This window comes from Saimiri boliviensis, chromosome 1 (assembly GCF_048565385.1).
Source record: "Saimiri boliviensis isolate mSaiBol1 chromosome 1, mSaiBol1.pri, whole genome shotgun sequence".
NCBI classification, from domain to species: domain Eukaryota; kingdom Metazoa; phylum Chordata; class Mammalia; order Primates; family Cebidae; genus Saimiri; species Saimiri boliviensis.
In genome coordinates this window covers 127,280,401-127,294,885 of record NC_133449.1, presented here as the reverse complement: position 1 = coordinate 127,294,885, position 14,485 = coordinate 127,280,401, and the positions used below count along the sequence as shown (strand labels likewise).

Below are 14,485 nucleotides of genomic sequence, written 5' to 3'. Positions count from 1 at the left end.
AACTCCAGCTCGAAGACCTGATGCAGGTAGGTACGCATAGTGGGGTCACACAGGCTGTGGAAGACTACAGCCCATCGTCTCCGACAGCCGCCCTACCCCGCGCACCCTCCTCTCCGCCCCATGCCCAGCCCAAGCCTCGCTTTCTCCCAGCCAGGTGCGCCCCTCCACCTTCCCATCTGGCATTGTCGCGCACCACAGCATCGCTCAGGCTGCAGAAGGCGACTACCACCACGGAGCCCCTGACTCCAAGGCCTCCTGTCAGGTTCTCCCCCAACCAGGGCCCCACCTCTCCAGCTCCCAAAGGGGACTGAATGGAGAAGACATTTTCCTCCCTCCTATCCCCCAAAACCCTCGACTGCCCCTCTTCGGCGGCGCCCCTCCAGACCCCGCACCCCAGGCCGCGCTCTCACCTCCAGCTTCCAAGTCTGGCGCACGTAGTCGCGCACCATGGCGTCGCGTAGGCAGTCGAAGACCCCCGCCTGCGGCTCGAGGCCGGACGGCCGGTTGCACGGCTTGCGGAGGTTGCAAGGCAGCCCGTCCGGATCGCGCGAGTAGAACTCGCAGAGCTCAGCCGGCCCGCAGTGCGCCTTGCCGCCGGCGATGGCGTAGGTGCCGTTGAGCTGGCGCTCGATGGGGAAGTGGTGGAAGCGCACGTCGTGCACCAGCGACAGCACATAGCCGCCCAGCGAGCGCAGGCACTGGCGCAGCAGGAAGAGCCCGTCAGCCATGCCAGCCAGCTTCAGGTGCTCCTCGGCCTCGGCGCGCGAGATGCTGCCGTAGAAGAAGGGCAGGTGCGCCGCGGGGTCTGGCATCGCCCCTGCGCCTCCCCAAACCTGCGGGTTCACAGGGGGTCGGAGGAACGTCAGGGCTTTGGCTGCCCTTCCTGAACCAGGTGCCTTGGGCCCAGAGACGCCGCGTGGAGGGTATCAGCGCCACAGGCTGAGGGCGCCAAGGGGACAGAGCCTGCTGCGTGCCACAGTCAACCCGGAGAGGAGCCGCAGCCCACTGGGCACAGACCGGAGTCCCAAATCCCCATCTGACTTTCCGGAGACCTTATGTGGACGCCCAGGCACACCAACTGGTTCCCAAACACCAACACCTGGACTGATCCTTTCATGTCCCAACCACATGCTGAACTCTTGTGTTTCAGGCCCGGTGCTGGTGATGCCGAGGCATGGGGCTGACGCAGTCCCGCCCCGCCCTCCGGAAGACGACACTCTAACGAGGGAGAGCCCTAAGATAAACTAAGAAAGAAACAAAAATAATAATTACAGACTGAGGTCAGGACTATAAAGGAAATGAGTAGAGTGACATTAAGAGACAGAAGAGACGGCTCTAGCCAGGATGCTCACCTTCTCCAAGGAGCTAGCATGTGAGTGGAGACCTGAAGGAGCAGGAGCCAACTTTTCAAAAAGCAAAAAGCGCTCAGGACAGGGCCTCAGGCAGAGGGGACAGCAGGCGCAGAGGCCCTGAGGCCACATCTAGCTTTGCTCATCCAAGGTCCCTACCTCTGAGCCTCACCTGTCGGTTCTACTGACCCTTTACCCTCTGCCTTAGCAGGCCCCCCTTGCCCTGCCCTCAGCCTTCCTTGGCAAGTTTCTACAAAGCATACTAGTTTGAATATCCATCCCTAGGGGATTAAATACATTAGGGTTTATCTCAAAGGGAATTTTGATACAGCTATAAACAAAACGTATGATGGGGGAAGGAAGAATTAAGGCTATTTAGACAGATGGATCTGGTAAGGCCAATAACTTAAAATCATCTGCCCTCAACTTTCTGGAGGGATGGTGATGTCCTGCATATTGACAGGTCTTGGGTTACACAAGTGTAACCCAATCACACAGGTGTCTGGTTTCCCCAAAACTAAGAGGATGTACACTTAAGATGTGTTCATTTCATTGTATTTTCCCTCTCTCAATAAAAAGGAATCATAAGGGGCTGGGCAAGGTGGCTCACGCCTGTAATCCCAGCACTTCGGGAGGCTGAGGTGGGCAGATCATGAGGTCAAGAAATTGAGACCATTCTGGCCCACATGGTGAAACCTGGTCTCTACTAAAAAATACAAAAATTAGCTGGGCGTGGTGGTGCATGCCTGTAGTCCCAGCTACTCGGGAGGCTGAGGCAGGAGAATTAGTTGAGTGAGCTGAGATCGTGCCACTGCACTCCAGCCTGGCTCCTGGCGACAGAGCAAGACTCTGTCTCAAAAAAAAAAAAAAAAGGAAGAATCATAAAATATTGAATGCTAGGTAACGATCTGCATGCAGAAATGTTTAGGTGTGATGGGAACTGAGGACTGTAATCTACTTTGAGAGCATCCCAAAAATAACACTGACTGATGGATGAACAGAGAGAGAGGGACGGATGGAAGGATAGACAACCAGATAGACACAGTTGATTCCCGTTCTTCTCCACAATTCTATAAAGTTGATGCAAACACTGAATTAGCAAATATGGAATTCTCCCTCCTAGGGGAAATACAGTTAGGTTCCTAGGAGCCTCTTTTTACATCTTCATCAACTGATTAAGACACAGCCTTGTTTTCTTTGTGAGTTTCTGTTTAAAGACACCTTATTTAATATACATGATTCATTCATTAACATTGAACTCTTAGTCAACAGCACTATAACTATAAGCTTATCTGACATGTTGTCTCTATAAGGCACATACAGCCTTCTTGCCCTTAGGAATGCCAGACAGCATTTCAGCACTATGGTTGGGGGCCATATTAACCAGCGAAATCACCAACAAAAAGCACAAACATTCAAAATATGTGAGACTGGGTGCAGCGGCTCACACCTCTAATCCAGCGTTTTGGGAGGCCGAGGCAAGTGGATCACTTGAAGTCAGGAGTTTGAGACCAGCCTGGCCAATATGATGAAACCCTGCCTCCACTAAAAATACAAAAAATTAGCTGGAGGTGGTGAAGTGCACCTGTAGTCCCAGCTACTTGGGAGGCTGAAGCAGGAGAAAAGCTTGAACCCAAGAGGTGGAGATTGCAATGAGCTGAGATCGCACCACTGCACTCCAGCCTGGGCAACAAGCACAAAACTCCAAAATAAATTTAAAAAAAATATGTGGCACCAAATAGAACATGAAAAAGACACTTATCTGCAGCATGAGAAATGAAAAAAGAAGGCAGAGAATTTGCCTTGTGCGGCCTCAGAGGGAACATGTGTATCGAGTGACTCACATTTTTGCCACTCTATGTCTGAGAATGATCACAAAAGAGCCATGTTCGTTTTAGGGTTTCAAATATTTGTTAACAAGTAGGTGACTTCACAAATAAGAAATCCACAAATAGTGATGATTAACTGCCTGTGATAAAGCAAACATAGCAAATTTTTAACTGGAGAATCTAGCGGGTGAGTTATTGGTACAATTGATTATATTTTCTGTATATTTGTAACTTTTCATAGACTGTTAGGGAAAAAAAAAAATACCTCTCCATAGCAGTTACAAGGCATTTCTCCACTAAGACCAGCCCAGCAAAGCTACCCAGGCATAAGTTTGCATTGTGGGCACCTTCTTAGCTACGCAAATGAAATCACGGGTAAAATGAATGCTTTTGTGAATTGAGAGAGGCTCCCTCTGCCCTGGGTGTCCAGGGATGGGCACCCAAGCTGAGAGGAAGGTACTGGAATGGGAATCAGGTGAGGTGTGGGTCAGGACACTGGACAAGGGGCCAGGATCTGCATTCTAACCTCATTAATTTCGACAGTGAGGTTGGGAAGTCCAAGCTCTAGGGAGGTCCTAGATGTCTCAATAGTTACAGATAGGTGGGTGTTCCAGAGATTCATAAGGGACTGCATTTGTGGCTCCACCTGGAGAAACAGGTCACCATTCCACAAGAGTGCTATTAAAAAGTCATGAAGTGGCCGAGGAAGGTGGCTCACACTTGTAATCCCAGAAGTTTGGGAGGCCAAGGCGGGTGGATCACTTGAGGCCAAGGGTTTGAGACTGGCCTGGCCAACATGATGAAACCCATCTCTACTAAAAACGCAAAAATTAACCAAGCGTGGTGGCAGGCGCCCGTAGTCCCGGCTACCCAGAAGACTGAGGCAGGAGAATCGCTTGAACCCGGGAGGCAGAGGTTGCAGTGAGCGGAGATCACGCCACTTCACTCCAGCCTGGGTGACAAGAGCAAAACTCCATCTCAAAAAATAAAATAAAATAAAATAAATGTCATGAAGGAACTAGATAGTCACTCTAAAGAAATGGAAATTTACATTCTCACAAAAACCTACACAGGAACATTTACAGCAGTTCTAGCCACAATTGCCAAAAATTAGGAATAACTTAAATGTTTCCCAACAGATGAATAAGATACACTGTGGGACGTGCCTACAGCAGAACTCTACTTGGCAGTAAGTGGAACCAAACACAGAGACGTGCAGTTCCACGGATGCACCGCAAAGGCCTCAGGCTGGGTGAAAGAAGCCAGGCCCGAAGGGCCTGCATGAAACTGTAGGATTCCAACATGACTGCAGGGATGGAAAACGCACCAGGGGTGCTGGGTGCCAGGGTTCGGGGAGGGACCAAAGACAGAGAGGCAGGAGGGAATTCGGGGGAATAGTCTGTGTCTTGACTGATGTGGTAGTTTCTGGGCTGTATGCACTTGTCAGATCTCAGAATTTTTCACTAAAATTATATATAAAGTTTACTGTATGTAAATTATACCCCAAATTTTTAATTAAGGGGGAAAGGAATTGGAAGATACAAACACAATGGGCACTGAAAGTGCTAACGAAAGTAAGATAAGTGATTAAGGGCTGTCTACACTCATTCCCCATGTCCCTGACTCTCAGCCTCTCATCCAGGCCCATGGTCTGAGCCCACCCCCTAGGCTGTTCTCCAGCACTGATAGCACCCCTGGCAGTGTGTGGGCACCAGACAAGCTCTCTGTGACCTCCTCAATGCTAGGTCACCTAAATGGCCAACACTGATGACCCCTTTCTCCTGCTTGAGTCTCACAGATCTCTCTGGTCCTTCACAAACTCCCTGGCTTGCCTCCACCCTCTGACCATCCTGCTTGTTCTCGTTCCCTGACCCCGGTCCCCTTATGTGGGTCATCCTGTCTGTAGCTACACATGCTGCCATACCCGCCTTTCCGCAAGCCCAGAGCGCTCTTGCCTGAGGTCAGTTGCTGCTGGCATCATCTCCTTTGATCTCCACCAACTGTTTCCATTAATACAACCAACCTAAGATCCAGGTGTCACTCCCATGCTGCCTATGACTGGCTAGACCCCACAGTCTATTTCCCCTGAGCTGAGATCCAGAGTCTGCAAGTTGCTCCTCAGCAATTCTTCTCCAAGGTCTTCCTTGCTCAAGACCCTACTGTTTACTGCACTGGATCTAAACTCCCAGCCTTCTGCCCCAGCTGAGCTGTGCTACTGGCCTTCCTTCAAATGGACTTTCATACTTTTATTCACACAGCGCCCTGTACCCAGTGCACCCTCCCTTCTCCCCTCCAGCTTCCCCAGTCCAGCCAGCCCTTCCCTGAAGACTCATGGAGCCACTCCCATAGAGCATGAGGACGTGGGATGAGGCAGCAAACTAGGGGCTTGTCCAGGGACCGTGGGTGCAGGGTAGCAAAGCTGGTCTCTGGGGCAGGAAGCTGTGGCAGGAAACTGTCGGCAACACAGTTTGAGAAGCTCCTCCCCACGTGGCTGCAGGTGCAGCCCAGTAGCTGGAAGCGGGTTAGGGCAGCAGAGGAGACGGCGGAGGCTGGCCTTCGGGGCCGAGCGCAGGGCTGCCAGCCATGTCCCGAGGCCAAGAGGTCCCAGAGGCAGGCTCTCTCCCTGTGCGTCTCAGCTGTGTCCCACCTTCCCTGTCCCCCTGCCCACAAGGACAACCATAATCACAAGCACGCCCCACAGCAGGCAGGCTGGGTGGCGGGCGGCTCCTCTTCCACCCCCGAGAACTATCTGGACTGTCCTCACTAGTAAAACACAGGGCCCAAGTTCCCAGGGACCCCATGGACAGAGATGCTGGGGAAGCCAGAGAAGGTGGGCAGAGGTGACAGAGAGGAAAATCCCGGGGGCACGAGGCAGGAGCATTTGCCACACAGCAGCCAGCCGGAGTGTCTGCTTTCAGTGAGCTGCACCAACCTGCAGCTGCCTAGGCAGATCAGATGTTTCTATTCTCAGTTGTATCCCTGCAGACTCGTGGCCCTCCCAGGAGACACACCCACCATGATACCCACCCTGGCCCTTGTCTTGCCTGGGCCACCCCAATGGGCAGGACCTGGGTTAGGAGCCCCGTCCCTCACTCCCCATTTCGCCTGTTCATTCCCCAAGCCTGACCCCTGGTCTCCCTGCACTGACCCCAGCCAGCTTTTCTTGAGCTCACAGTTCAGAGATCCTAGTTTGACCTTCCCAGAGCTTACAGCCCCAGGATCACAGCAGCGAGATCACACCAGAGCAGCCACGGGCACCTGCCCCACACTCAGAGCCCCCGCCCTGGGAGGAAAACGGGAGGAAACCTTGGAGCCTGGTCAGAAGGACCTGCCTGAAATCCCACCATTCACGTGATCTCTTTGGGGAAAGGCAGGGCTAGACTACAGCTGTTGCAGCGAGATCAGATTCCCCAAACATACTTTAAAGAAAGAAAGAGACGGCCGGGCGCGGTGGCTCAAGCCTGTAATCTCAGCACTTTGGGAGGCCGAGGCGGGTGGATCACGAGGTCAAGTGATCGAGACCATCCTGGTCAACATGGTGAAACCCCGTCTCTACTGAAAATACAAAAAATTAGCTGGGCATGGTGGCGCGTGCCTGTAATCCCAGCTACTCAGGAGGCTGAGGCAGGAGAATTGCCTGAACCCAGGAGGCGGAGGTTGCGGTGAGCCGAGATCGCGCCATTGCACTCCAGCCTGGGTAACAAGAGCGAGACTCCGTCTCAAAAAAAAGAAAAAAGAAAAAAAAGAAAGAAAGAAAGAGACAAGGGGTCAAATACAGTCTCAAGTGCTGTGAAAAGTACATTAAAGGCTGTGAGAAGACCACATGGAAAGACCCCTTTCAGCATCATTTAATTCCCACACCTATTCAGCAAGGCCTTGAAGGTCTACTGTTTCACGGAACAGTCTCTGGCTATCAAAAGCCCCCATTACATGCTCATTGCCAGAGCAGAGGGATCACACCAAAGCCACTGGACCCGGTGGGAGCGGGTAGGAGCGGCACAAGCGCCACATGTCCCCCCAGACATGTCCCCCCAGACAAAGACTCGACACGTCCCCACCCAAGGCACTGACGGAATGGGGCCCTGGCCCCTCACTGTCCCCACCTCCTCCTGCTGCCCCTCCTCTACCCTGTTCCCACTCCGGCTCCTGGCTCGCTCTCTCTGAACCCCCAGTCCTTGCCAAAGACCCTAAGTTCCCCTGAAGCCGTGTTTCCTGCTCCTTAATCCCCAAGCTGTGTCTGGGCCATCCGTGCCCACTGACAGAGGCGGCATAGGCACTGGTTGTCAGCAGGTGCCAGCTTCATGGCACCACGAGCCACAAGCATCAGTCAGTTATGGCGACAGGCTCCTCCTCCATATGTCTCCTGACTGCAAGGATCGGATTCAAACTGCAGAATCGTGGACCCGCCACATGGTCACGGTTCGGCCTGAGCAGCGAGTGAAGCTCGCCAGACCTCCTCTGGGAGTCAGGGCCAGAGAAGGTGCCCAGCACTGGAGCTGTGGGGACTCCCTGGGGTGAGACTTGCTGGACCCCCCATCATGCCATCGCATCCTCCTCTTCTCTGCTTGAAGCCCTCTAGGCTCCCACCTCACTTTGGATAAAAGTGCAAGTCCTCAGGGCAGCCCCCAAGGCCCTTCATGATGCCTGTCACCCCCACCCTTCCCCACCACACTGGCTCCCCTCCAGCCACAGGGGGCTCCTCATGTTACCGGTTCAGGTCCCTTGGACAAATCAGACATGGTGCAACCTCAGGGCCTTTGTACTCTGTTCCCTCTGCCTGGACACTCTTCCCCCAACACCTTTCACTTCATTCAGGTCCCTGCCTAAGTCACCTCCAGGAAGCCTTCCCTCACCTCCCTCTCTAAAATAGCCTCTCCTTCTCTCTCCAGCCCTGAGACAGCTCTATTGTATTTTGCCACCTAAAAGATGATATTGTATCAACTTGGTGACATAATACCTTTGTGTCTGCCAGAATGTAAGCAGTATGGGAGTAGAGACTTTGTCTGGTTCCCCTACCTATACCACCAAGGCACAGAGCAGGCAGGTGCCCAATATACCAGGTACCTACAAAGGTCTGCAGTCTGCTGGGATAGGTGGGGATGCCTCTGAGCACTCATGAACCTGACAGCTGGGGAGGGGGAAGGGCCACAGGGGCTTCCTTAGGAGAGCGGGAGGGAATGGTGGACCTTGGAGCTTCCTCCACTGACCTGTGGAGGGAGAGGAGGGGCCAGTCCTGAGGAGCCTGGACACAGGCTGTTCCCCTGCCCAGAACAGCACTGCACCCTTCTCCTGGGCCTCATGCTTCAGGCTTCATCCTTTATCCCATCCTCCCAGAAGCATGCCATGAGCCCCGCCCCCTCTCCAGCCTGGGTCAGTCACCTCCCCTCGGCTCCCAGGGTACCCGTCCGCCGACATCACAGCCCTGATGACCTCTGTCTCTGCTCCTCGTCCCTGCCCAGGCTGAGCCCCCGAGGCAGGGCCCACAGCTCTGTCTTGTTTTCTGTGGAAGCTCCCGCTTCGTCCCAACAAATATTTGTCAAGTGCATAAGGACACCCACAACAGCCTCTGTGCTGGGGATTGCACTGGCCCTCCAGGAGCGTGAGCCATTTACTCTACACACACACACACCACAACTCCAAGTGTTATTCCATTCCTCAGTTAAAGAAACTGAGGCTTGGAGAGGTCAATGTCATGCTCAGAACATGCAGCCTGCAAGCGGCCGCCAGGATTACCCAGATCTGCCCAACACAGCAGCCAGTACCAACCACGCCAGCAAACGTCTATTAGACCCTGGAGAGCCAGGCCAGTGCAGGGTCAGGGCCAGTTTCCCAAACCCAGCAGACTCTCTCAGTGTGTGTTGGTTGAACAATGCCCCGCCACTGCCCGTGTGACCTCAGCAAGGAATGGTCCCGCTCTGGGCCTCAGGCTCTGATTTTCAAAGGGAGATGGGAAAAGGCGGTGTGAGTCGGGAGGACAGAGTCTGCTTGAGACGAGTGGACAGCGTGGGACTGTGCTGGGCCTTGTAGGCTGTTCACAGGATCCCTGCCCTGGACCTGCTAGATGCTGGTCACAACCAAAACTGTCTCCAGGCACTATCAACTGTCTCAAGCGGACATCGGGAGGCAAAATTGGCTCTGATGAGAACCGCCACCCTTGACCTGTTCTTTGGGGTAAGGCAGGGAGTGGTTAGCATGGGGTGGTCTAGGTGCTGCAGCCCCAGAGTATCCAGGAACTGTAGAGGTCAGATCCTGAGGGCCACCCAGAGCTAGTGAGGATAATGAGGGTTTTAGCAAGACATTGTTTTGTTTTGTTTTGTTTTGTTTTTTTTGAGACGGAAGAGTCTCACTCCATGACACAGACTGGAGTGCAGTGGTGGGATCTCGGCTCACGGCAACCTCTGCCTTCTGGGTTTAAGTGATTCTCCTGCCTCAGCCTCCTGAGTAGTTGGGATTACAGGCACACACTACCATGCTTGGCTAATTTTTTTATTTTTAGTAGAGACAGGGTTTCATCGTGTTGGTCAGGCTGGTCTCAAACTCCTGACCTCATGGTCCACCTGCCTCAGCCTCCCAAAGTGCTGGGATTACAGGCGTGAGCCGCCATGCCTGTGTTATCCCATTCCTAGCAAGATGTTACTACAGCACCTGTATGTGCTGGGCACTGTGGATACAGTCACTCCCTTTATCCTCCCGAGAGCCCTGTGAGGGGAACACAGAGAGATGCAGTGTCTTGGCCAGGCACACGGCAGTGAGTGGCAGAGCCAGAACGTGAAGCCAGGCCCCCAGGCTCCAGAGTGTCCACATCAACACCCCCAACACTGCCAGGAGCCCCTGCCAGGGCTGCAAGATTGAGGCTAGAGGGCCAGTGAGAAGAGGAAAAGGAAGCTCTGGATTCAGCAGGAGGCACCTTAGGAGTCCCTGGCCCTGATCTCTCAGCAAGGTATTATTAAGCACCTCCTGTGTGCCTGCTGCACTAGCCAGGACGAGAGTAAGGAATCATCTCGAGCTGCTCACCTCATGAACCCTTGTTCCTTCCTGCCAGGGATCCTTCCTACCTGGGACGCGTTTCCCAGCCTCTCGCCAACAGTCAGGAACCAGGCACCTGCCAGGCACCCATATTTGCATGTGCATTTAACAAATGCAGAAACTGAGATCAGAGAGGCCAAGCCACTTGCCCAGAACACGCAGCAGTTGAGCAGAACTCAGTGTTTTGCTCCTTCCCTCTCCAGGTCTCCCTCTAACCCGAGCTTCCTACAAGTGGTCCGAGCCTGCCTGGACTCCTCACGGGAACCACAGCGTTCTGCTAATGGAGCTCACAGCCCTGCTGAGCGGCCCCTCATCTTACAGGGCCTCAGGGCCAGAGTGCACATGTGCCTTCTCTGGAGGTTTCTCTGCTTCCCAGAGCCAAGGATGCAGCATGATGGGACCCAGCAGGAGCCTGGGGACGGAGCAGGTCTCACCATATCCCCTGAGTATCCCTGCTTCAGCCCAGCCTCTGGAGGGGGAGCTGCTTTCCTCAGCGTGGCCACAAGCCCTCTCTGCCTCCGTCTCCAGCCGATCACCACCCAGCTCAGTCCTGCAGCCCTCCTGGTCCTCCCCGCAGCCGCCCCTCCCTCCTCCAGACACAGGCCACCCCGCGGACAGCAGCCAGGCAACGCTCCACCCAGGCACCACTTACCTGGGGACGTACAGGAAGATGTCCAGGCAAACAGGCCACCTGCGGGGTCTCTGGTCCCAGCGCGGTCTGGGTGCAGTTCTGGGTGAAGAATCGGGGCATACAAAGCTAGTCTGGATTTCCCTGCCGCCCAAACCCCCAGCCCGAGAGGGCGCCCCTGCCGATCACACTCTTCACACACCCTTGCGGGGAGGGTTTCCCACTCATGGATAGAGGATTCACCCTCTGCCAGGTCTCTGAGACTCCCCTGGGGTGGCCCTGGTGGCAGGACACTGGCAGGAGGCCCAAGGACAGCCGCTTACCTGGACGCCCCAGCGGCAGCTCCGAGGCCCACGGTGGGCCAGGCCTGGCCGGAAGGCCTGGTGTCTGCTGAGCTCTGGCAAGCAGGCTTGTCTGAAACTAACCTATTTCCTGGATGTGAACACAGGAAAGGGGGCTGTGTTTGATGTTTACATCAAAGTCACAAAGTGCTGTGCTCAAGGAAAATCACAGGCCACGTGCTCCAGGGAGGCAGAGGGCATTTCCGGGACCCAGCACTCCCTGCCCAGCTGCAGCATGGGACCAAGAGAGGAGATGAGGCTAGGCGAAGGCAGGGCTTTAGGAAGGATGAGTCCAGCAGCCAGAATCACCAGGAGGGCGGAAGCCTGCGTGCCTGGAATGGGAGGGTGGCAGCAAGTGGTGGGAGGGAAGGGAGTCCCAGGGCTCATGGAAACCAGAATGCCTCTACTTTCCCCTCAAAGAGCATCGCCATGGGCCTCCCCGGCAGGACCACCCAGAGGAGTGATTGTTTTTATTCCACGGGCAGGTCAGAGCTGGACGGAGGAGAAACCCACTAAGTCAGCCCACGCCTTGAAGATTGAGACCCCCTCCTGTGCCAGGCGGCAGGATGAACAGCCTGCCTCTGCTCTCCTGTGGACTCGTGGGGGGCAGCTGAGTCCACAGGGAGGCCAGGGCTGGGAGGCTGAAAGCCTGGGCACTGAGGGTCCCCAGAGGAGCCCCAACCCAGCCTGGGGGATGTTGGGGGCGTGCTCCAGGAGGAATGAGCTGTCCAGCTGAGACAGAGCCAGCACATCCCCAGTGCCAGCCCGGCCCACCTGGGACCTCTCCCACGAAGCTGCTCCTGGCTGAATACCGCCCTGCTGTGGCTGCCACCTCCTCCTCCTTTTCCTCTCTTCCCTTCCCTCACCCCATGCACTCCCCATGACAGTACCCCCCCAGCTTGGGGCCTGGGACCACGCCTTGTGCCCTCTCTCAGAGGGGGAACTGCAGTCACTGTCCCTCAGCTCCACCTCCCCTCTGGCACCCCAAGGCCTCTGGGAGCCTCTCGCCCACCACCTCCTTGCTTTCTTGGGCACTAGGGGAGTCGTCACAGCTCTCCTGTCTACGGGGCCTCAGGGACCCATGTGGAACTGACCTGAGCCCACTGTGGAGACCCCAAAAGCTTTTCTTCTTGGGGTCCTGCTGCCCTTGGGAAGCAGGCTCAACTCCCCAGTCTGCCTAAGGATCCCCTCATGCTTCACCCCGAAGCCTCCTTCTTGGGGATTTTCTTTCTGGGCCTCGACTATCCTCCGGTTGCCTGAAACCCCTTCAGAAAATCTGTGTTCCGACCTCTAGGCTAAGATACTTTTCTCCTACGTACAGTTCCCACCAAAATGGCATTTGCTAGCAGCCTCCCCTTTCCCCAGTGGCATCTTGAAACTCCAGGTGCAGAAAACGTCCCTTGGCATTCATGCTGGACACTCATTTCTTAGAATATTTAGAGAAGCAGATCCCCACATTGAAGAGTGGAGAAATTACAGCATCAGATCACATTCAGACAACAAGAGTCACACTATGAAACACCTTCTGTTTTTGCGAAAAAGAAAGAGTCACACTGACTATGTGCCAGACATTGCTGTATGCACAATTAATAAGCCATTCGACCCGTTTTCCAGATAAGGTAAGTAAAACCCCGAGAGGTTAAGAGATGCTAGCGGCCCAAGGCAGCCTCACCCACCCAGGTGCTGGGAAGAAAACTTTGGTTGTAAAATATCTCCCTGAAGGAGGCCAGAACCCCAGGGGCTGGAGGCTGAGTCAGCCATGCCATGCAGCAGGGTGCTTCTGTGTGTGTGCGGGGGCGGGGGGGAGGGACTTCCAGTTTCTAGGGTCTTCAAGTCCTGGGAAGGGGATTCCCAGCCTCTGCAAGGCACCGGCCCTATAGCCCATGACCGCCGCCCCGCGCCCCAACCCCAGCTTCCTGTCCCAGAGGCTGGTCTGAAAACCATAAAGACCAGTGCTGAGACAGTTCTGAGATTGGGCTGCAGATAAGGTCCTCTGTTCTGCCAGAATGGAAGGAGGTGGATGCATCTTCTGAATGTTTACAGTAAAGGCAAACGGATGGAAATGTGGGCTAGGAAAGTCGTGGTGCATTTGCTCATTGGGTTCGGGTAAACCCTCCCTGAAGAGCTTGTGAAGAAATTCATCACTCACCCCCATACCCTCAGGTCTCTGCCCACAGTTCTTCACCGCTTGACTCCTAGTCCTCTTTCAGGTCTCCAGTTAAGCGTGTTTTCCTCCAGGAAGCCTTCCCAATCCTCAGAATGCGCAGGGATGGGGCTTTCTGTCCATTTCACCTGCAGCTGAGCAGGCTGGTCTGGCTGCGCAGTTATGAGGACACAGGCCACACTGCTGGGAGACATGCAGCAGGGAGCCGGGGTGGAGGTACCAGCAGCCCTGAGAGGGGTCACACCCCAGCACGATGAGCCCTGAAGGATGACAGCCTCTTCACCCAGGGTCCCTCCCGGATTCCCTCTAGGTGTACAGAAAAATGGTGACTTTTAACTCCTTTCTGGTTCTTTTCTGGTTCTGCCACTTAACTCGGAGGGACCGTGAGCACGTTGCTGAGCCTCGCTGCGTCTTAGTTTTCTCCCCGCATCTGTTATGCGTGCTGTGCCTGTCTCGTAGGCCTGTTGTGAACATTAAAACAGACCTAAAAGCAAATGCTCCGTTACTGCCACTACCACCGTCATCTCATCTCTACTGGCTGCCGTCCGAGTGCAGCAAAGAGATTCCCTGGCGCCCTCCAGGGGCAGCTCTCCGGTATCGCAGGCTACCAAGCACAACTCAGCGTCCCTGAAGGCAGAAGGTGACCACCACTCTGCCCTGAAATTAAAAAATGTTAATTCAGCTGGTTTAAGTCAGAAGAGAATTACTTGGCCACAGCAGCCACATGCTGTACTCTCCCCTGGGGGCTTCTCAAATGGATGGCTCCTTCGGAAACCTTCCAACTGCCAGGGCACTGCCACCTCCTGACAGCCCTGGCTACTTATTTATTCAATACAGAGCCTCGTTCTATGCCAGACTCTGTTCCAGGTACTCTGTTCTATGGATCCACTGTGAACAACGCATGAAAACCCCTTCCCTCATGGAGCTGACATTCTAGTGGGAGAGACAGAAAATGAACAAAATAGGTAAGTATTTCATAGAGTATGCCACATGGTTACAGGTGCTAAGAAGTAAAATAAATCAGAAAAGGTAGGCGAGGTCTGTGGGCATGTAATTTTGAACCAGTCAGGGCATCCCCCGGAAGGGATAAGCTGCTGTGAGTCAAGACTTGAAGGAGATGCAGGAGAGAGCCACGGAGATATTGAGGA

General features: G+C 54.4%; 1 protein-coding gene across 2 annotated transcripts in view; it reads right to left on the bottom strand.

Annotated features, from left to right (window-relative positions):
• The window catches only part of ZAP70 (zeta chain of T cell receptor associated protein kinase 70), a 29,570-nt gene extending 15,779 nt beyond the window's left edge, over positions 1-13,791 (bottom strand). Inside the window, exons 1-4 of one of the 2 annotated variants that reach the window (XM_010352040.3) lie at positions 13,323-13,791; positions 11,156-11,264; positions 10,857-10,934; positions 411-833 (exon numbers count right to left, since the gene is read on the bottom strand). In XM_010352040.3, coding sequence (XP_010350342.1) covers positions 411-812 — 402 coding nt within the window. In that variant the 5' untranslated portion in view covers positions 813-833; positions 10,857-10,934; positions 11,156-11,264; positions 13,323-13,791. Of the gene's footprint in view, positions 1-410; positions 834-10,856; positions 10,935-11,155; positions 11,563-13,322 lie in introns of those variants that run through there. The other variant, XM_039463323.2, reaches the window with a different exon arrangement.
• Between the last annotated feature and the right edge of the window lie 694 nt (positions 13,792-14,485).